This window comes from Bubalus kerabau, chromosome 4 (genome assembly GCF_029407905.1).
Source record: "Bubalus kerabau isolate K-KA32 ecotype Philippines breed swamp buffalo chromosome 4, PCC_UOA_SB_1v2, whole genome shotgun sequence".
In the NCBI taxonomy this organism is placed as follows: domain Eukaryota; kingdom Metazoa; phylum Chordata; class Mammalia; order Artiodactyla; family Bovidae; genus Bubalus; species Bubalus kerabau.
Genome location: NC_073627.1, coordinates 152,223,804 through 152,247,714, shown reverse-complemented (window position 1 = coordinate 152,247,714; position 23,911 = coordinate 152,223,804). Strand labels below are relative to the sequence as shown.

The 23,911-nt window shown below is 42.4% G+C and overlaps 1 protein-coding gene across 4 annotated transcripts in view; it reads right to left on the bottom strand.

The window, feature by feature from the left end:
• Positions 1-5,515: 5,515 nt before the first annotated feature.
• Positions 5,516-23,911, bottom strand: part of FAM120A (family with sequence similarity 120 member A) — a 117,179-nt gene continuing 98,783 nt past the window's right edge. Inside the window, exons 13-18 of one of the 4 annotated variants that reach the window (XM_055579083.1) lie at positions 19,428-19,637; positions 17,178-17,361; positions 16,456-16,593; positions 14,188-14,329; positions 13,789-13,885; positions 5,516-7,428 (exon numbers count right to left, since the gene is read on the bottom strand). In XM_055579083.1, the coding sequence (XP_055435058.1) occupies positions 7,117-7,428; positions 13,789-13,885; positions 14,188-14,329; positions 16,456-16,593; positions 17,178-17,361; positions 19,428-19,637 (1,083 nt within the window). In that variant the 3' untranslated portion in view covers positions 5,516-7,116. Of the gene's footprint in view, positions 7,429-13,788; positions 13,886-14,187; positions 14,330-16,455; positions 16,594-17,177; positions 17,362-19,427; positions 19,638-23,146; positions 23,572-23,911 lie in introns of those variants that run through there. The other 3 variants (XM_055579086.1, XM_055579084.1, XM_055579087.1) reach the window with 3 other exon arrangements.

The window sequence follows — 23,911 nt, the reverse complement described above, 5'->3', positions numbered from 1 at the left end:
GCATGTTCCTTCATAGAGTGTATTATCATTGCTATTGCATTTTCACATGGGTTTAATTTTTCATTGCATTTCCACGTGACTGTCCACTCAGAGGAAGTGACAGAGCATGGAGAGGTCTCTATTCTACTCATGGCTGAGCCTTCAAGCAGCCAGAAGACCAACAGATGGATAAAGAGTCCAGTAGAGATCCAGGAATCTCTCTAAGCAAGAAAGACCTAAGATCTTCAGGCTGAATTTAGCCTCTGCCTGCCTGAGAGGCAGGGCCATAGTTCTTGCTACCGGGCAGGTTCATTCCAAGTGGAACCATTCATACTCAGCTCTGACTGGGCCATTTCCCATCACTGTTCTGGGTGTCAAGAAAAAAGAAACACATGCATCCAGAGCTAAGTCACACCCAGCTAAGGGTTCTGGGATGGTGGTGTTCCCCCCATGGTTTCAGAGACCCTTGGACCGAGCACAGTTTGCACTTACCAGGACAGCAGCATGCAGAGTATATCAACTTCCTGGGGCTTCCTTGTCAAGGTACAACATTGGGTGACTTAGGACCACTGAAATGTGTTGTCTCAGGGTTCCAGAGGCCAGAAGTCTGGGATCAAGGTGCCAACAAGGCCATGCTGCCTCTGAAGGCCCCAGGAAGGGTCTGTTCTAGGCTTCCCTCCAGCTTCTGGTAGTTTCTTGGCTTTTGGTAGCATTAGTCCAGTCTTCATATCGTCATTTTGTTCCTTTGTGGGTGTCTGTTTCTGTGTCCAAATTTCCCCTTTTTATAGAGACAACAGATTTGTTGGGTTAGGACCCACCCCACTCCAGGATGACATCATCCTAACCTAACTAATTACATTAACAACACCCCTATTTCCAAATAATGTCCCACTCTGAGGGACCGGGGTTTAGGGCTCCAACATATGAAACTTGTGGGGACACAGTCCAGCCCATAGCACAGGGTAAAGCGTCTAGGGCAGAGCTATTTTAGCCTTGTGTACAGGTCCGCTGGTCGCCTGTGGCCCAGGCTGTCTACAGCAGCCAACAGGACAAGGAGCATAGAACAAGCATTCAATAGTCTGGGCCCACATGGGGAGCGCAAAGACAGGGCTCCAGGCAAAGTGGTCTCTGCAAGGGTCACTTTACCAAGTGGGGATGAAGGAGTAAATGACTACATAAATTTAGTAATCCTCAGGAAATTTTGAGGGTAGAATAAGTTCCCTGGAAGCGAGAGCTACATCAGGAAAGAAGTGGCACCCAGTGTACCCACAGACTCTCTCTGAGGCCAAGTATGAGAAGAAGGGTGAGGAGGGAGGTGTCCGAAACTCCCTTTGTCCTTACAGGTGATTGTATGGATAAGGTACAAAATGGTGAATTCTTAACATTCTTGCCTTGGCCTGGCATTTTAGAATCATAAAAGAGCCAGGACATTAGACATTCTTTTGACAATTAGAAAATAGTAAACTGAGGGCACAGTAAACCTAAGAAGGTATATATTACCCTTGCTGGCAATCAAAGCAGTGCAGATGAAAACCAGAAACCCATCTTCTGCATCATTGTAGCAAAGAGTCAGGGTCTGGCCAACACCAAGGACCAAGACAACCTGCCCCCACTTCCCACCTTAGGCAGTCCTTTTGGTAAAATGCTAATCACCTGTAGGGTTTGCATGCCTCCCAGGCTGTGACCACCTGGAGACTGGTCACCACCTCCGAAGTGCCACCAGCATGCCCAGAACCCTCACCCTGCAGCGCTGCTCTCCCCCCTCACTCATGGATCCTCTGCATCCATTACTTCCTTCCCTGGGCCCAAGCCTGACTGCATTCTCCACAAACCATTAACCTTCTCATTCCTCATCCCAGAGGTCCTCCCTGCCATGCAACCATCACCCCGTTTTATTTTCCTCATCTTCTTCTCTATCATAATAATGTCATAATAATGTAAAAATCTGTACATGTGTATACTTCCCCCAGTCCCCAGTTGTAAATGCTCTCAAAGGCAGGGCCCTTGCTGCCCTCTTTGAGCCTGCAGGCCTAGGGCAGTACCCAACACAGATCCTCCATCAATACTGGAGGATGCCAAAGTAAAGCCATGTCCAGCCATACTGGGCAAACAGATATATCATGGAGCAGCCACCCATGGAACTGTGGGGCTATGGCAGAATATGAAACGTTAAGAGAGCCAAAAAATTTTTCTAGGTAGGGAGAAAATGTGACAAAATACGTATGATGATTTTATTATTTTCTGTAAAAAAAGAATTCTACATTGCATGGAAAAAGGAAAGATAAAGGCTGAAAATTAACAGTATAGTAATTCATATATTAACAGTATTTTGGCCACCTGATGCAAAGAACTGACTCTGGAAAAGACCCTGATGCTGGGAAAGATTAAAGGCAAAAGGAGAAGGGGGTGGCAGAGGATGAAATGGTTAGATGGCATCACTGACTCATTGGACATGAATCTGAGCAAACTCGGGGAGATAGTGGAGGACAGAGGAGCCTGGAGTGCTGCAGTGCATGGGGGTCGACTTAGCAACTGAAAAACAACAATAAACATATTACTTTTGAAACAAACAAAAAAATCAGTAGAAGCTATTTTTTCAAAAAGAAAGAAAGGAAAAGTAACCGTCAGCCCAGGAGATTGTGTGGATTGTCCAGGGGTCAATGCCAGGGTCAGAATCCAGCTGCCCAGAGTCCCAGCTTGGCCACCCACAGCTGTTGGCTCTTTGCATATATCCGGATGCCACGCAGGCCGTCCCTGTGACTCTTGATGTGGGACAGTCGGCCAGCCTATCCCCAAGAAAGCATGGGGTCTTCAGTGGCCCTTTGCTTCCTGCGCCTGCCCCTCTCCGTTTTCCAAAACACAGGGTTCTTCTTCAGCGGGGAGGACCTGCTCCAGAGAGGAGAAACGCGGCGGGGGTGGTGGGGAAGGAAGGGTTGCAGTTGTCATGGTGGGGAGCTACCGCTGGCATCTGGGGGCAGAGGCCAGTGGCACTAAGAATACAACCCTCCCCGAAGAGAACCTCGCCAGGCATTTGCAATGGACACTGGATTAAAAGTGCTCCGGGTACAAAGTCAGGGGAGCCGTATAGCGAGTCCTCCCTGGAACTGTCTTTCTGTAAAACGGAAGCCCTCCCTGCTCCCCAGTGTCTCTCTCACAAAACGAGGACTAGCAAGGGCGGGGGACCGGGAGAGGGGGTGCCGGGGGTCTGTACAGTAGCCCTTGGTACTGTGGAACAGAGCACGATACGAACGCAGAGGAGCTCAAATCCAAGTCCCTGAGGAATTGTGGGGCCAGCACGACTGACCAGACAAGAGTCAGGGAGAAGTGTGGGTGTTTCCTTTTTTTCCTCCAAATCTCAGAGCCACAGTCTGTAGGAGCAGAGGGTTAACGGTACACCCATCAGGACCAGGGCTTGCCTGGAACAGATTAGCTCAGGACAGTGCCTGGTCAGCCCCGGAGATCGGGGACCAGGGACCGCGGTCGGTCTCACAGAAGCGCAGAGCCCCTGGCTATAGGGAACGCGGTGCCGGCGCCCAGCCCCAGGACAGGCGGGGTTTTCTGCGATCGATCGGGTTCCAGGAACGAACTTGAGTGCTGACCGTGTGGGGAACCCCGGCCCAACCCTTGCGGTCCCCGAGGATCCTGTTGGCGCTCTGAGCACTGATTTCGGTCCCAGTGCACGCTGTGTAAATACCGAACCGGCCCTCGCCGGCTTCTAGCGGTAGCCTCGGGCCTCGCCTAGGGAGATCCAAAGGCTCGCACCGGAACGCGGGCCTTAAACTCGGGCGAGGTGCGCGCGCAGTCAGCACAGGCCAAGAACCCGCCGACCCTGCCAAGGCCCCGCCCCGCCCCGCCCCACGCACGGCCCCGCCCCGCTGCACGCAAGGCCGGAAGCGCGCATCCCGGGAGCGTCTTCCTCTGACTAGGAGGGCAGGCGGGGCCCTGAGGCGGCCCGCCCCTCTCCGCCCCGGGGTTCCGCGCGGTAGGTCCGGAGCGCGCGCCCGCAGTCCCTGTATTTTTGATACCGAGACTTCTAACATCGCTCCTCCTCCTCCCCACTGCTCCTACTCTCCCTTGCGGCTCCTCCCCTCGTGCCCACCCGGTGGAGGCGGGGACGCAGCCTCACCTCCCCGCCAGGCCCGAAGAAGATTCCGAAGGAGCCGGGAAGAGGGGACTCAGACCACCGGGTGTCTGCAAGGCTCCGAGCATAGGCTCGGACGGGCGCAGACTCAGATCCCGTTTCCACCGTTCACTAGCAGTGTGGCCTCCAATAAGTTAAAAATCACATTTGGTGGTGATAATGTCATACTGATAGCACTGTTGTGAACATTAAAGGATCTGGGGGGAAAAAACACCCAAAAACCTAGAGTAGTGCTTCTAAAAAAGCATGTCCTATTTTAGTGTCATCATTTAAGATGTTATTATAACCTGAGACGTTTGCAATGGATGTTCACAAGGACCAATAATATGTATTAAATGCCTGCCATTCGGTGCTAAGCGCTCAGAACTCGATGGTGTAAAAACATATGGAGAAATAAAAGAAGGGACAAATTTGCCACTCACAGTTCCAAATGATTTACTAGATAACTCAAGCATGACTTCCCACTCTGAGGGCTGAAACACGGTGGCTCTTTCAAAGAGAACAGTACAGAAAGGAGTGCCTGCCTGCTCAGTCGCGTCTGACTCTTTGTGACCCCATGGACTGTAGCCCGCCAGGATCCTCTGTCCATGGGACTCTCCAGGCAAGAATACTGGAATGGGTTGCCATGCCCTCCTTCCTCCAGGGGATCTTCCCCACCCAGGGATCGAACTCGCATTTCTTAAGTCTCCTGCATTGGCAGGCGGGTTCTTTACCACCAGGGCCACCTGGGAAACCCATGGAAAGGAGATGGGGCTGGTCAACTTTACAGTGAGGAGACCTGACAACACTGACTCAGTCAGTTGATTAAGGTCACCATCAATGGTGATAAGGAATGCTAATTTTACATAGCCTAACCCCAGTCCATTCATGAAAAAAAAAAAAAAAAATCAGACAAATAACAGTAAAGGTACATTTGACAAAATATCTTGCTACTCCTCAAGGCTGTCACAAGGTCACCAAAAACAAAGTCTGAAACCCTGTCACAATGAAGAGCCTAAGGAGACATGGCAGCTAAATGTAATGTGGTAGAACAAAAAAGTGCATTAAGTAAAAACTAAACAAATACAGTATGGATTTGGCTTTTTTAAAAGTGGTCTAATCAAGATCAAATGTATTTCTTCCTTGGGCTTTTATAAAAAAACACTTAAATTTCTATTTCTAAGCCTGCTCTATCAAAGAATGTCTTTTTTGTAATTATGAAATTCAGGCATCAGCATCAACATAACTTGCACTTTGACAACACATGTTCCTTTAGAGCAAGACATGGAATTGCTTGCAATGGGCAAAATACTTCTAAATTTTGGTTATTTGACTAAGCTCTTTAATAGCTGTTTCACTTGGCATTAAACCTCAGTAAAATGGATGTTCTTACAAAGAATTTAAAGCCACACCATCTTTATACTAAAAGAATAAAGATTTTTATTAAGCATTGTAAGTTGCATTCAATAGCCTTCAGATACACCACACCACAACCCATCTACAATCAGTCAAACCCAACAGCAGTTCATTCTTGCACAATCCATGAGTTAGGGCAAAACTCCCTTCAACTTACAGTAAGATCCTACTCAGGTCTTGCGGGCAGGGATTGGGGAATTACATCTCATTTCTGATCACTAATGTGTGATGAAGAGCATCAGGAGAATTATATGAAAACGAATAAGAAGTGATTCTGATTTCAAAGTACATTGTTTGGAAACATTAACAAAAACATCAAAATGATATAAGTATACCTGCTTCTACTAAATTCTTGATGGGAAAGTTCTCAAGAACAAGCAATTTGTTTCCTGCTACAGAAGGGGGGGTTGTTTTTTTTTTTTGTTTTTTCTTTTAAAGATCAAAGGGATTTTTTTTGTTTTTCACAGAATTTCATATTTTGCTAATATGAAGGCATAAAACAGCAACAAAGAACAATAATGCATACAGCAGTGAATACACCAGGGTAATGTTGATATTTGAAACAGCTAGATAATTTGGGGGGTTTTAGAATAAATGCAACAGAGGTCAATAATCACAAAATTTTAAGGTTAGAGCAAGATCAGTCAATGACTAAACAGAGTTAACATCTTTTATAGGACTATTACTGATTATTAGCATTTTTGTTTTGCAAATGGGCACATACTGGTAAGAATGGAAGAAAGGACGATAACATGCATAATATTAACTACACACTTTAAAAATTATGAACCATGCAGAAGTTTAGCTCAAGTAAGTAGCACTAATGGTCTACATCCGATTCAAAACCACATAGTTCATTGATCACAGATGCATGGTATTAAGTCACGAAAAGTTTCAGAACACATTGTGTTGATTTTGAAAGGTCATTTGCATCTTCTATGATTTCAACTTTATCTCCATTTAACTTGCTTGTAAAGTATGTATGATGTACTGTATATTTAAAATCAGCAGAACGGCAATATTACTCTATAATTTTTTGTTTTGATAGTTGCACTTTTTTTCTTAACACAAAAGAACCACATCAACAGTGATGAATTTTAAGTAAGAAAGAAAAACTGTGGTTGTGCCTTATTTCTTTCATAATCATAAAATCAAAGCCTTAGACAAAGCTTTCTTGTGAACAGTAATGCAAAATCAAAGATAATGGCATACATATGGTGCCAAATGCTAAAAATGATATTTTAAGCTATATATACTTAAAGACTGCCAAAATTTGTTTTCTTTATAGTTCAAGAAACAACTATAGGCTTTTGTCATTAACCAGTTTAAACTTTGTGTGTACTTCATTTTAAGTGTGGGAGTCAAATGCTCTTCATTTTCTTTCTCTCTTTTTGTTTTATTGTAGCATTTTGACTACAACTGGTTAAAACTAAAAATGTGTTGTTTAAATCTCTGATATCAAAGAGGGATCCGAATTTCCAAAGTCCTCATTTTTCTCTTACGGAAAGGAAAAAATGTACATAACTGTAGGCTCTCTTTCTCTCCAGATATTCCTAAATCCTTACCCTTCCAGCATCCTTCACCCTCTATAAAAAATAAGTTTACTCTTCTTTCTTTAAGACAGCTGCCTCCAGAGCATCAGCTCTACGGCAACCACTGTCTGTACTTAGTGCATTTAAGTGAGGATTTGTATTGCACGTCTTAGAGTCATTGTTCAAGGCACTTTCCGAGTGGCTGGGGGCCCTGGTGTCGCCCGCGCTCCCGTTCATCTGGGGAGCCGGCTTCTCCTCAGCCACCGCTCCGTTTTCAGCCAGGGACCCGTCTGAAGACATAGCGGAGGATTTAGATTCCCCGGATCTCGACTTCAGTTCTTTGGCCACTTCTTCTGCTGAAGCAGCATAGGGAGGCTTGCCCTATTAAAAATGAAAGACAGCAAGCAATAAGGCAGTGTTTGATAAACAGCGGGAGAGAGGAGACACCAACTGAGGCCTGGTGACTCACTGCAGATTCAAGAATAGAATGCAGTGAATGTGTGGCTGTGTCCCTCATTGTATGTACTCTCTACCCTATGCATATTATACACTATAATATACTCTATGCACTCTATTATATACTCCATATATTCTCTATACAGTTGACCCTTGATCAACATGGATTTGAACTGCCCAAGTCCACCATTATATGGATTTTTTTTCAATCAATACGTACTATAGCCCTAAATGAATCTGCAAATGTGGAACTGTGGACATGGAAGAAAGGCTGCCTATAAAGTTCTATGTGGATTTTTGACTGCATGTTGTCCAAGGGTCAACTTCATAGTCCATATACACTCTGTAATACATATACATTCTATATTACATACTCTGTATCTGCTCTTCATTCTATTATATACTCTCTCCACTCTGCAGTCTATATACAGAGTAGAACTGGCGGTACCTATCACCCTTGCTTCTAGAGACACCCTCTTGTACACCAGGGTTATCATGTTTCCCAGCTGGGGCCATTTTTACACAGTGTCTTCTCATTTTAGTTTTGAATCCTGCAGTTCAGAAATATCATGTAAACTTTTCTAGAAGTCAATACTTCTGTTATTCTCTAGGAACCTTGAGGAAAGTAATTAATATAAAAATACAGGAGGGCCAAAAGGGAAGAAAAATAATACTGACGATTTCAAGTACATGCTTTCAAATCTCAAAGCCCTCACTCTCTTAAGGAAAAAGTCCACTTCCCAGACTAAACACATATGTGGTGCAGTATTGCCAGTGGTGATGAAGCAGTTCCCTCACAGATGCCTGCTACAGGAAATGCTTTGAGGGGCCTGCCCTATAGTTCTGAAGGATGCAGAAGACTAAGAAGGAAAGACAGCTATAGGCTGTCTTTCCTATAGCCTGTAGCTGTTTGGAAACAGACACTCCCTCTCTCTACAGCAAATTCTTCCCATAAGCCCAGAACACTGCAAAGAGTCGCCCGCCACTATAAGCACCATGAGCAGGGGGCAGCACTGCCTCCTGCCCCACTGACACAGCCTCTCAGAACTGCCCCATCAGGATGGCAAGAACAGAGACAGGAAGGCCAGCGACTCAGGAAACAAGGTGCCAGTTATCAGCTGTCCTTCTCAAGGGGCAAGAGTACTACTTTCACTTAAAAATGAGCAACAGGAAGTACCACGGTGAAGTCACACATTATACCAATAAAAGATGGAACAGCATCCCCAAGGACAATGAAATACGTCAGAATGGCACGCCAGTAAATGATTAAGACTTCTTCCTCTGATTTTAAAACAGGCTATGACAGGACAGGATGAACAGGAACACATATTAACCCAGGAAAAGCCATCAAGTGAGGTGAAAACCTTAGGGAAGAATTAAAAATAAAAGAAAAAATAATTCCAGAAAGGAACACTAAACTAAAAGAAACACCACTAAGTAAACATCATATAATACCTGAAGGTTAAAGAAGAAAATTTTTAAAATCAGAGACAAAGAAAGGGAAATGCAGATCAAACACACAATGAGATCCCATTTTACACCCACGAGGACGGCTAAACTCAGTAACAGAGAGTAGCAAGTGTTGCCATGGACGTATATAGTATTGGAATCCTCATACATGGGTAACAGGAATGGAAAATGCAGTCACTTTGAAAATTTTGTGGCTCCTCAAATGCTTAAACACAGAGTTACCATATGACCAAGAAATTCACTTTTACATATATACTCAAGAGAACTGAAAATGTGTCCATACAAAAACTTGCACATAAAGACTACAATTAACAGTGCTCTATTATATATTTAAAAGTTGCTGAGAATATCTTAAAGGATACATTCCCATCACAAGAAAATGAAATCTGTAATTATGTGCAGTGATGGATGTTAACTAGACTTACTCGGGTGATCATTTTGTAAATACAAGTATCAAATCATTATGTTGTAGAAATGAAACTGATATAATATTGTGTCAATTATATCTCCTTAAAACTTGGGGGGGACACAAAATATATGTGTTCTTTAAATATGTGTTCATACGACTGAAGCGACTTAGCAGCACCAGCAGCAGCATTATTCATAATAGCAAAAAAGTGGAAACAATCTAAACGTCCATCAACTGATGAACAAGTAAACAAAATGCAGTATTATCTAGACAGTGGCGCATCACTCGCAACAATAAAGAATGAAGTCCTGGTCTGGGGCACAGCAGGTGCATTTGTACAGAGGGCAAGTCCAGACAGAAAGCAGATCATCAGAGTCTATGAGGGTGGGGTGTGACTGCTCATGAGTAAAGTTTCTTTTGGGGTTTCTTTTGGGGTGATAAATGTTCTGGAATTAGTGGTGATTGCTGTATGACCTTGAGAATACACTGAATTGTACACTTTAAACAGATGAACTGCATTAGTATATGAGTCACATCTTGAGACAAAAAGGAATCCAGAGTATGCCAAACACTGAAGACAGAGCACCAGAGATGAAAAGAAACCAAAGCAAAAGAATTGAAATGAAAAACAAGTAACTCAAGAAAATTTTCTGGAAAAAAAAAAAAAGTTGAAATTGTACCGGAGTATTGCATACTGAGTGCAATGACCCAAGAATGACCAGTACTAAACTTCAGCGAAAAAAAATGAAAACTGGGGTTGTGGCGGGGGTGGGGTGGGGGAGAAAACAATTTAGGCATTTAGGTCAAAACAGCAAATGACTTCAAAGGGAAAGACAATTCAATTATTATTAGTCTTTATTAGTCATAAAGCAAAGCTTTATGACAGAAGAAAATCGTAACATGTGTAAAGTCTCTTGAGAAGTTGTGAGCCAATATTTCTAATTACTGGGAAAATAAACTACTTTCAAATTACTGTTATCCTAAGTCCTCCCTAGGAACTCACTAAAGAAAAGAGCCTCAGAGGGACAAAATGGACCATCAGCCTCAAGGCTTATGGGGCATAGGACATAGTTATCTACAGACCCTGGACAAATGTAGCTGAAAGGATAATGTACCCTGGACAATGTAGACAGTAGTAGCATAGCTACTTTTTAAAATGTGAGAATGGTGGGGGGAAAAGGAGGAAGCATATACCAACACTTTAATTGTTTCCTGTGATTGTGCTAGTGATGGAAGTATTAGCTATTCCTCAAGGTAAGAGAAACCCAAGTAAGACGGTAGGCACTGAGAGAGGAGATCAAAGGGCAGACAGACTGAAACCACAATCACAGACAACTAGCCAATCTGATCACATGGACCACAGCCTTGTCTAACTCAGTGAAACTAAGCCATGCCGTATGGGGCCACCCAAGACAGATGGGTCATGGTGGAGAGGTCTGACAGAATGTGGTCCACTGGAGAAGGGAATGGCAAATCACTTCAGTATTCTTGCCTTGAGAACCCCATGAACAGTATGAAAGGCAAAAAGATAGAATACTGAAAGATGAACTCCCCAGGTCAGTAGGTGCCCAATATGCTACTGGAGATCAGTGGAGAAATAACTCCAGAAAGAATCAAGGGATGGAGCCAAAGAATTGAGGGCGGGAGGAGAAGGGGATGACGGAGGATGAGTTGGTTGGATGGCATCACCGACTCGATGGACATGGGTTTGGGTGGACTCCAGGAGTTGGTGATGGACAGGGAGGCCTGGCATGCTGCAGTTCATGATGTCGCCAAGAGTCGGACACGACTGAGCAACTGAACTGAGCTGAACAGACTGTGTGTGCAATGTGGGATGAAATAAATGAGGAGCTACGGGATGTTCTAATTTAATCATTCTCTGGGTTCTTAGGAACCAAGATTCTCAGGAGGGAAGAAAGGACACACTGACATAAATAGTAAACGGTAAGTCAAATTCCTGAAATTCTGAATTTGCATTAGAAGAGTCAATTTAATTGGGGTGGGCAGGAACAGCAGATTACATGTATATATGTTTGCATGTGCATTATACATGAGTGTGCATGGGTACACCTCTTCCCTCTAGATCTGTTCATAGGAAAAGCCCAGAAATGGTGACTTGGTCTAGAAGAAAGAACATACAGATTTAACAGAGACGAGACTAAATACAAGCCTTATAGTCTTCAGTTTAAACTGAAAACATCAGTGTTAATTCAAGAGAATCCTACCTTTAAAAAATATAATAAAAAGCATATCGTTTGTGTGTGTGTTTATATATATAAAGAAATAGGACTGTGTGTGTCTATGTACCCAGAACACTAGGAACTGTGACTGACACTATGGCCACTTATGTCCATCAGGGAGTGCTCTTACTGTGGTCTTGAAATGCTGTTTCTCACTAAAGAAACCAAGAAACAAAGAGAAATGACTGTCACTGGTTTGCTGGGCTGGGTGATACACCAGACAGGAAGTTACTGAAGACTAGAGGTCACAGCAAAGGGTCCCAGTGGCCAAAGACAGGTGAGTTGAGTTACAGAACCATGTGTTCATCTATAGCTTTCCTGAAGGGCTGTAACACTGAGGCACCAAATGGAAAGCGAAGGGAAGCATCTCTTTATAAAAATATCCCAATAAAGAAAAACAAATGATGGAATGAGAGTATCTTCATTTTTCAATCTGCAGTATATGAATGGATCAACAGGTTCTGACACATAAAAAAAGATAAGCAGACAGGAAAGCACATGACTCCACTGCAGTCTTGCCACAGGGACAAACCAAAGTACAATGAAGCATCCAGACCCAGCTACTAGTGGGCAAGAAAGGTCAGAGGCACACGAGGAACAGCACTGTGAGTGTGCACGCAGCAAAGGCCAGGATTCTGAAGGTGAAATAGCCGGAGTTGTCCTTCAGTTGATAAATGAAGGAAAAAGGGAGGGAGGGAAACCTGGTGATTCAGAGAGACTTAGAAGACATAGCAAACTAAAGAAAATGAATACAATTCATCAAGCGTCTAGGAAGGCACATATGAGCGATATAAAACCAGAAAGTGACAAGGGAGAAATAACTGAGTGTAAAACTCCAGGGTTGTGGTTATGTTGTGCAGAGGGAGGCAGGAGGTTAGTGTTGTGACTGGGCCTGTGAGGCTCTTGGAAAGAGCTGGGAAAATGCTACTCATCACATGGGTGATGGCTACATGGCTACTTGCCTTATCTCTCATTTAACTACGTTTTGATATATGCGTGTGTGGTTTTTTGGTATCTAGGTTTTATAATGAAAATAAAAGTGCTTAAGCATTATAGGGATACATATTTCCCACTACTAGCTCAGGAAAGGCCCTTGTACCCACCAAGGATGACTGTAATGAAAAACCAGAGGCATTTTATAGGACAAGCTCCAGGCTAGAGAAGAAAGGAAGAAGTTCTCCTCCTCCTCATCAACCCACTGAGAGACTGAGAGTACCTCTGGCTCAAAAGAGCATTTTGATGAAGGCTGAGGACGGTCAGGGTGGGACTACAGGGCAGCCGGAATGAGCTGAGGACCTCCCCCTTGCTGGATGCTGCACGGCAAATAGGGGCTGCCTGGACCTGTTTTCAGGCAAGAGACTGTTTTTGCACTTGATTTATTTGATGTATTTCATCAAAACAGAAGCTATCAAGATGCTAAGATCACCTGGCAAAGGCAGAAGTTTTATTTTCTCTTGGCCAACTATTTCCAAATAAGGATTATTAATTAATAAATGAGTCACACAAGTGTACTCCTCTTAATGTTTACAAGGATGCTATAAGAAAAAAATTGTGTACTTTAATTAAAGCCATAATTCAATAAATGAGACAATGTAATACAGTGTTAAGGTTGACTGGTCTTTTTAAAACATCATTCTCAAGGGGAAATTCATCAGAATCCAGGTCCTAAAATGGAATATCCAAAGCAGAAGAAAGTTCTAGCTCTTTTATGAAGACAGACAGTCTGTGACTTTATTTTCTCATGAGCTGATCCTTTCATGGAAGAACTAGTCAAGATGGTGCAGGAGGGAAAAAAAAAAAAAAAAAAAAGGCACTGTTCTAGCACTTACAAAGTCACAACTTCTTTTTAAATCCTAAATGTGATTCACCTAAATGATGGTTTATAATATAGATAGCATTAACAGCTTCTGGATTATTATCTCAGCTAAATTCCCAGGTACAGCACACGAACACGAGCTCACACTCTTTACCCCACACGATGCTAAAACGGTCTGGGTTTGCAGGAAGGTGGGTTTGAGGGAAGGTACATTTGAAAACCACCAGGTGCCACTATTGGGTCAGAAGCCTTCCAGCGCCCCCCTCTCTGGTCAGGGGCCCTGAAACACTGGCCGGGGCAGAGCAGGCGCCCAGAAGTGAGCTGGCACTGGCACTACGTGGTGCTATTACCTGAATCGCACCCTGGTTTTTATAGCCTCTGCCATAGTACCTTCCACCTCTTCCAAATGTTCGGATCACTGGAGTGGAAATAACGCCTCTTGGACGCCTAAACACATAAAAGAGGACAAAAGCAAACAGGCTTGTATCTCTTAAAGATAACATTTAAAATAATATCAAATGGATTTAAAGGTGTCTAGTCTATGCTATAGGAAGCACAGACTTTAATTTCTGGATAATTATTTAACAATGGTTTAAATAATTACATAATGTTGTATATAATGGAATCCTACATAACCAATAAAAATATATTTAATGACATAAAGATGTTACCAGCAAGCTTATAATTAAAGTAACAGGTAAGAGGTTGGTTTTATTTACACAAATACATTTTCATTGTTCAGAACTCACCCTCTTGCTGGTCCTCCAACAGAAACTACCTGCAGGGGGAAAGGCCCACGGCCTCCTCGGCCCCGTCTGCTCCCAGCCCAGTGGCCAACCACGGTGCCAGCTATTTCTAGCTTCCCTCCCTGAGAAGGTATAGGTTGGATTCCTGCACAAAAGGAGATGAAAAAAATCTTGACAATCACAGAAATAGCAAAGAGAAACAAGCAAGCAATTTCTTTTCAAATGTGGTTTCTACTTCATATGAAACCCTTTCTCTTCCTTTGTAAAGACTTCTTGTTTATTATGTGAACTATCTTTGCACACAGTTTGATTTTAATGATTTTAAGTTGTCATTAAAAATATATCTGAAAGTAAGACAACTGTGTTGGCTATTGGAAGAAATCACAACTGAAATTAAGTTATGGCTGAAAAATGAGTATAGCTATTAGGCAGAAACAGATCCAATAAAGTACTGGGTATACATGGCACACCTTCCACATTATCAAGATAGAAATCTGCAAATTCAAATGTTTTTCTCTTTGGGTAATTACTTAGACTTTACTACCTTAACAAAATACTACAGAAATTAATCAGTAAAGCTAGCCTGTTAGGTCTTATTGTGTTATTAAATGATAATTTCCCTAGGCAGGGTTACAAATATTCCTTGTATTCACTAACTTCTATTAATTACTGGTAGCCTGACTATTCCAAAATTTTCTAACTTACCTAAGAAAATGCTTAGACAATTAATTGATACCAAAATTTCTGATAAAAACAAAACAAAACAGAAACTCAAGCATCTTCTTTTTTGGGAGATGGAAAGGATTATAATAAATTCTCCATCATCCGGGTGTTAGCCATGATCATTAACAGCTAGGTAGCACTGTCCAACAAAATCTACAAATAAGTCTTACTAGTAGCCACATTAAAAAAGTAAGAACACATGAAGTAAATATTAATAACATATATTTTATTTAACCCAATATACCCAAAATAACATGTAATCAATATAAAAAACTACTAATGAGACATTATGCCTTCTTTCTATGTTAAGTCTGTAAAATTAGATGTGCGCTTAGGACACAGCTCAGTTTGGATGAGCCGCAGTTCAAGTGCTTGAAAGCCACATGTGGCCAGTGGCTACCATACTGGACAGTGGAGATCTGAATTCCAGACACAATTTGGTTAAAGTTAGGAAGCACATTCCTACTGTCATTTCAGACTAAACCACTGATAGAGCAATGTTCACAGTCAGGACTCCTCCCCACCTCCCCCAACAGTATTTTATCACAACTGCAGGCCAGCATGAGTTTCCAGGCAAGGGTTGCAAAAAGCTGAAGCTGATTGTAAAGCAGAGAACACACATTACTGTGCATTGTGTGATGCGCAGTAACAGGAGGAAAGCACCCTGGAAAGCCAGGAGAACTAAGGGGAGGCAGGAGCAGGCATGCAAGTCCAGCAGAAGAAAAGTGGCTTCCATAGCTACAGAGAGAGGGCAGCATTCACCCAGAAGAGTATTACTATTACAAAAGATGTCTCTAGTAGCTTCTGTAAGAACCCAAGTAACTCAACTGGAAAAATATTTCTGATCAAGAAAGGCTTGCCTATCCTAAAAGTTCTTCAAAACTGTATTTGAGTAATCCTGTAACACAGACTTGACAATCAGGTTTAGATTTGCAGTCCCAAAATGTGGCATTTATGACAAAGTTATAAGTCATGGGCTTCCAAGTACAGCAAAATCACGAGATAATATTTCAAAACTCAATGTTCAGACTTTTTCTCACCCTCACAAGCCTAATATGAATGAGAAGAGAAGCAATGGAAATTTAAACCAGACTATTTTATTAGACTTTTCTTTACTAATATTTCTCTGAAAAAAACTATGAAAAACTCTTTTATGCCAAGAACTGTACAATGCCCTTAGATTCTTCTATACAAGCATGATCCTCTTTACCTAGAGAGGGCTGTTAGAGAACACAAAGGCAAAAAAACGTCCCTGGGAATGAATGGGCAACCTGTCTATCACAGGAGGCAATGATTAGGAGGCAGGTGCACAGAAGGGCTGTGTGTGGACACACTGGTCCCGCTGGAAGACAGACGTGGGTCAGAGCAAAGCTGCCGCAGAGATCCGGGGGCAGGCAGAGGCTGGCAGATGAGCAGCAGCAAATACCAGAGTGGGGGCCTATCAGAAAGGACTTGGTGCTGGAGTCAGGACAGACAAAGGAAGAAGAGCCAGAAGGAGCGGGAAGCTGCTGGTGGAAAAAAGCTCTGGGGGAATCGGGGCATAATTACCGCCCTGTGACTTGCTAGTCCTGCTGCTGCCACTGCCTGAGAAGGCTCCACAGTGTCCTGCTGCTGTCGCCACGCGGAAGGCACGGTAAGCGCCTGTCGCTACAGTTTCCCCATAGGGGCTTCCAAAGCCACAGACTCCTGTGGGACCCGGGTGGAGAGAGACGGGAGAAGCCATGAGGAACTGGGTTCAGGGAAGGCCACCAGTGGGCTTTCAGGCAGAGAGACCCCCGTGTCCTTCAGTTGTTCTTACACCATCAGCTGTCAGGGAAGAGCCTCCTGACCCTTCTGCTCACCAGCAACACAGAAAAGTCACCTTGCCTGCTCTTGGAGGAGCCTCTGGAGACCAAACACTATTGCTATGGGCTCTGCCACAGGCTTGGGAGGCAGCCTTAGTGGAGGACAGCTCCGCTGACCCCACAACATGAGAAAATCTTAAACCACAAATGTCAGCAGAGTTTTTGGCTACACTGACCAATTTAAAAATCATATCTCTGCAATAGCTTCTGCTCCCACTCCCTTTCCCATACGTAATCTCTTCCAGGATCAAGTTTATTCCTTTCTAATGTGAAGAGCTGTTGCTGCAAACTTCATAACTAAGGCTGAGAATTATTTACAAGGTCTCAGCACAGCAGGAGACAGCTCACTGAGAAGGCCTGCATGTTACGTGTGTGTCTGTCTCCCCACACTAGCAAGTCCGTACCTACAGTGGTGGACACACTCACCTGCAAAGCCCCGCCCTCGGCCCTGGGCCGGGGGGACGGGCCCGAAGTGCCGCGGGTACACAGAGGTGGGGTAGAAAGGCAGCGCCGCTGGCGGTGGGAAGGGGAGTGGGTGGCTCTGCCGGGAGAAGTTCAGCCCTTCCAGGATGCTTTGTCGCATCTTTTCTACCTTGGCAGCTTGCTCGGCCTGGAAGTCAAGGACTGGCATGTGAAAACTTCATTCACAAATTCAATTCAATTGAATTGGAATGAACAGGAAAGAAAGAAGACATGCTGACCACTATGCTACGCCTACATGTGTGTTAACCACTTAGTCATGTCCTACTCTTTGTGATCTCATGCACTGTAGCCTGCCAGGCTCCTCTGTCTGTGCTTATTTACCCATAAAGAACACAGCCACAATCTGCTCAGTGAATGCAATGTTACTGTTGTTGTTGTAGTATAGTCGGTAAGTCCTGTCTGACTCTGTGACCCCATGGACTATGGCCCACCAGGCTCCTCTGTGCATGGGATTTTCCAGGCAAGAGTAACTGGAGTGGCTTGCCATTTCCTTCTCCAGAGGATCTTCCTGACCCAGAGATCAAACCTGTATCTCCTACATCTCCTGCATTGTCAGGCAGATTCTTTACCACTGAGCTACCAGGGAAGGCTACAGAATGCAAACATGACCACAAAAGCCAAAAAAAAAAAAAAAAAAAAAAGCCAAAAAATAAAAAAAAGATACTTTATCTCATAATCTTATAAAACAAGAATTTAAATTTCTACCTTCTCAACATATTTTTAGATGAGAACCACTTACTATAAAATTCATTAACTGAAAACAAATTTGGTTCTCAAAATCAATGACTAAGTCCAGACAAGTCATGCTCACAGCCTTCCTTCCACTCATGCACCAGGGAGTAGATGATGCCTAGTTCACATCTTTAAATTTTACTTTCCTAACCAATTTATTTTAGGTCAAACATTCACTTTACAGAAAAGGAACTGAGGCAAAGAGTAGTAGATGCTTCTTAAGAGATGCCTGGAGCTCTTTAATAGAGAAAGGACAATAGACCAATTGACCTGTCCATGGGGCTACCAGTGAGGTAGCCTGCACAAATGTGAGCAATACAGCTTGTGTGTGTCAAATTATACTGCAAAAAAACACTGAGTGTCTTTTGTTGATAAATACATAAATAGGTATGTGCTAAGTCGCTATACCAGCAACAAATCTTTAATCAGAGAACCTGAAAATCTGCTTACTCTGTAAATTTGTCTTTAAACTGAGCTGAACTTAAGCAGTATGTGGAAGAATACTTGTTTTGTAGTCTAAGGTTAAAAAGCAAAAAGCTTGCAGCATATGTGAACTTCTTTTATATACAAAGGGACAAGATAACCTGATGACCTACTTCACTTTATTTTTAAATTAGAACTGTAACAAGTACAGTCAATCCTGACTATTCATGAGTTCCACATCTGTAAACTCAGCCACTTGCTAAAATTTATTTATAAACTCAAAATCAATACTCCTAGCATTTTCACAGTCATCTGAAGACATTCACTGAGTGGAATAAAGCTTGAGTTGCCACCTAAGGTTAAAGAAAGCACAGCACTGCCTTCATGCTTCAGTTTTTATACTGTAAACATGTGTCCAGTCACCGTCTCCTTAGTGCCACAGTTTCCGTGTTTTTGTGAATGACTTTGCTGTTAGAATAGCACAGTGCTGAGTATTGGCTAGTGTTCCCAAGTGCCAGGCTGTGATGTGCCGTACAGACAAAATGCGTGTGTTAGTTAAATGAGCTTTGTTGAAGCTGAGTTATAACGTTGCCAGTCGTAAGTTCAATGTGAGTGAGTTAACAATATATATGCATTAAGAAGTATTTAAACAGAAATATACATAAGACAAGGTTATTGTCTTATTGACTGACCGATGAAGACAATGCGACGGAAGGCTTGCAGGACCCTAACCCTGTATTTTCCCTAAGTGCAAAAATTCAGTATTTGCTAATTCAGTGTTCAAGGTGAATTCATACAGTACAATTACTGTGAATAATGAGAACCAAGTGTATGTTCTGGGCTCAGCTCATGTGGGCACTGAATTGACATTTAGTTACACACTGGGCTGGCTCAATCTAAATTAAATTCTTGTTGCATGGGCTCATTACAAATTCAGTAGGAAAGACAACAGATTAGCTAGTGAACATTATTTCATTCTGGTTAGAAGGGGCCACCCCCTCCTCCCTGCCCCACCCAGCCTGCTTTCCTGCAACTGACCTGACCATCACAGAGGTCGATGAGTGGGGTCTTTTCCCGGCTTGCTTTGAGGAGTTTGGACTGGAAGAGCTTCCCATCAAAATACATCCAAGGACAGCAGTGTTCCCAGGGTACTGGCTGGCCACATGCGTCGTTTGCAAACAGGGCCATGTCCACGCCACTCATGAAGAGAGCTGACAGCTGAATGCCTCGGGGATCGAGGTTCTCAATCTTTAAATGGAAAAGAATTATTTCTATGGAGTAAGAGTACTACAGCATCCAACTCTTGCAATGTCTGACTATAACTCTGCATGGGTCATAAGGGCACCCCTCAACCAAATGCCCCCTAAGTAGCTCTATCACTATCTTACAGTGACTTAACACTGACCTGTCTGAACAGAAAGACTTTTTATGTTATTTAACAAATTTAAGTTTAAGAGGCTGTTTTATAAATATACTGAAATATTTCAATTTGAAATTTGTAAAGTTATACAAGTATAAATCAATACCGTGTTTAAGGTGGACACATGACAAAGTAACAAATCATTCATGGTCTCCTTAGCAGTTAAGAAGCCCACAATTCATTTATGAAATAAAATTTTGTACTGCAGATTCTAAACACTGGTAATGTATTAACAGAAATGTGGTAAAAAGGAATATTCTATTAAGATTCTGCATTTTTCAAGTAGTTATCTTAAAAAAATTATTTGAAAAGAAATTATTTGGTATAATTTCATTCTAAAGCTTATATTTTATGTCTATTTTATATGTTAATGTTTTAGATAGCAACTTATTAATGAGACTGTCAAAATGTTTTAGGAGAAATGGATAGCTTATAAATGAAAGAACACAACAGCAAAAACACTGTATCTGAACCATGCAGACTATCAGAGTCTAGAGACTTGCATTTCTGGGTTCTTTTCCCTCTAGTCATTGATGCTGTGAGCCTTCCTTTGTACACATAGCCCTTTCTTCTAGCATCTAATGCACAGGACAAGAAACACTGACAAATACAGTCAACTCTTGATCATCTGTGAAGGACCTAGTTTGTGGATTATCCAGGACTGAGTTTTAATTGTCCTGATGTCTGTCTTCCCACCATGCATGTTTATTTTCTAAGGTTATGGTATCTTGCGAATGCAGTCTTTGTGCGTACCAAACTAAGCAATGCCTAACTGTGGCAGGTAAACGAGCTTTTCATTAAAGAGAAAAAAGATGACTCCGGTGCCAAATACTGATGAACTTATGCTTATCTGATGTTTCGTGCTGTCGTTGTCAACATTCCCCATTATCAGCTAACACCATATTTTTCAACTTAAAAAAAAACCAAAACAACACAAAAAACAAAACTTGAAGTCAATGCAGTGAAGAACTTCTGAACCTGAAGAAGTCTGTCCCTCCCAGCCCACACCTGCTGGCTTCTGCTTGTCCAGTGTAGTGCTGGAAAGAGTAACTAATAAGCATATTCAGTTGAGGGCATGTGGGTTCGGGATGACAGATGAATGTTTACATTTATGAGCAGAAAGCGAGGCGGGCGCAAAATGAAAATAAAAAAAGTCACCTAACTTACTTAGATCCCTACTGATCCTGCCTCTCTCTGCACTGCAGAAAGGAAGAGGAAATTCCTTTCTTCTGAGTCTCAAGGCAGAGAGGGAGAGTTTCTCCTTCCTAAACACTGACGCTGTGGGAAAGTGTCCCAGCAGCGATGCCAGCCTGAGCTTGGGGGCTGCCCGTGCAGCACCCATCTCGTGGCCTCTCTGCAGGGACGATGGCAACCAGGCCTCTAGCCGCTCTCTTGTTGCCAGTCCACAGTCTTCTAGGCCAGGGGAGGGAGGGCCTGGTCAAGGCGGAGGGGAAGGCAACGGTGATGCTGACGCTGCTCTGAAGAAAACAAAGTGGCAGCAGGTCCTTCGGGGAAATTCGATACTACTGTCATTTCTTAGTGACTGGTGGCGCGGGCCATATCCACCCTCAGGCCTCACTTAACTAACAGGGCTCAAGCCCACTCTGGCAGATGGCCATCTGAGTGCTGAGGCTAAGAAATAAGAGCAGGAACACAGAGGCACCTCAGTTAAAACAAGTAACTTCCCAGTGAGCTGATGGGAGGAAGGGCTAAGTCTACCTTATCCACACACATATATATTTATTTTAAATAACTTTATCATTACTTAATGAACTATGTTTTTATGGGTTTAAGAAATGATTTTCAAGTCAATTAGTTTTAGAAACAGCAACTACTATTAATTTAATAAAGGAAAATTCTTAGAAACTGTCTAAATAAAGTGAATAAAATCTCAATTACTGTACGGATTCACTTTATTCAAAAAAATTTTAATTTTAATTATTTTACATGGTACTTTATACTTCATTCCCTAAACGTTAATTATACATATAACACTATCTAATATTTATGGGGCACTTAAAAAATATGTATCTGATACCACACTAAGTATTTTTTCATATATTATTTCATTAACATCTCAACAACTGTATGTGTGATACTGCTGTCAGAACTCCATTTCGTGGATGGAGAAACTGAGTCACAGAGAGCTCAAGGTCACAAAATTGATAACTGGTAGCACCAGAATCTGAACCCTTGATCATAGAAATGGCTGTAATATTCACATTTTAACCTCATTCTCTTATACCACAGAAGATAAAATATTCACCATTATTCAAAGTTCCTTAACTAGAAAAATAGTGACAAGACTTTCTGATCTTATAGGAAACACAAATATGGAACGTATCTCCAGCCAATTAGTTGAAGAACCAAATTCCAGTGAGGTTTACTTTGTCCGACTTCTAATTACTGGGCAACAGACTCTTACTTTGATTTGGCATATTTACCTATATGCACAACAATTCTTACAGGTATCACAGACATGCTGCACGTCCCTAATACTGTCTTTAAAGCTCTTCATTTTCCATCTTTTAATTCTGCACTTGGCATGTGAAACTGTTAAAAGAATTTAAGGCAATTATAGGGATGTCAAGAGCAAGGGAGAAAGAAACTGGATAAATATTAAAACTGTACAAAGATCTTTCTCTTCATCCTTTACCCACCCTCCTTCAAATACAGCATCAGTGCTGACTTTACCTTAGTCTTTATGTTTGTGCTGGTAATCTAGGAGAGGTGCCAAAAAATAAAAAATAACAGGGAAAAAGTGAGGGCTGTTAATCACTGAGCCACGCAGAACACTCATCAATTGTTCAGGGTTGTGGCGGGAGGACAGAGAATGGACAAGATGAAACTCTTGCAAATTCATTTAAACCAATGGTTTCAAAATCTTTTCCCAAACCTCCCATCAGAATAGCCATCAAGAGGGCAAACTGTCAAAATTAGGTCTTTCCTTTCTCTTCTCCTCTTTATTCTCAAAGCACATGATGGGCAAAAATGGGAGAAGAAAAACAGGATCTGGGCAATCCACAAACTGGATAATGGCCTCTAAAACAACAACAAAAATCAAGAGTTGACTATATCCTAAGCAGGAAAATGGTGTTTTATAGAAAAGCACTGTCACTGCTTTTGAAATATCAAAACAACTTTAATGGTTAAGTGAAAAAGCCATTTTGAAATTTACTTTTCTATCACTGAATTTTGGGACTCTCAGTCTCTGCATAGGGATTTTTGTTCATTTAAATAATGATTAGTTCTCAATCTGATAACTGAGAGGATCACTGATCTTAAAAAACAAAACAAAACACCCCAACTATTATTTCTCCCCCCAATGAACGCTGTTATTTTCCCTTCCAGCTCTCTCAGAATTTATGGTGCTTGTGAATGAAGCACTAATGATGCAGGCTGTCCTTGGTGAAAGGAACACAGACCTCCAGACCAGCAAGACCCAAAGGGACAGTGGTGGGCTTGAAGTAACTGCACATAAAATGGGTCTTTCTAAACACAGCTCTAGAAATGCCTGGCTTTAGATGAAGAATCAGGAGAAAATCATGAAAGCACTAAGACCTCAAAAGAACCAAAATGAAAGCTTAGAGTGTGACTATCTTTCAAAAGTTATATCCTATGTGTTGATCCAAAAATGAAAAGGATATGGGAGAAGATGAACTTTGAGTAAAAGCAAGTTGATGGTGAATAAGGCTTGGTGGGCATACCTGATACCTGGCGGTCTGATTTTCAGAACTGGGATGTCAATACTGATGTAATAATCTAAATAAGAGAAACAGGAAGTAGAGGTAGAGGGATGGCACCACACTCTAGTCAAAGTATTTACCACACCCCTGAGCACAGTCTGCTGATGAAGACGGTGGTGATGGCACCACTCTAGGACACAGGACGCGGAGCCTGCACTTAGTGCCAGCCTCTCAGGGGACACCCGGCCAAATATTCTACAACGAAAACTTAAACTCAGAACCATTAAAAAAAATTTCTCTCTAAACTACAAAGTAAAGAATATAATTTGAGGTAGACTCGCCTAAGTTTGGTTGTCTTTAGTTTAGCTTGTTTCAAAGTCATCAGAAGCCTAAGGTGATCACAAATGACATGGGGT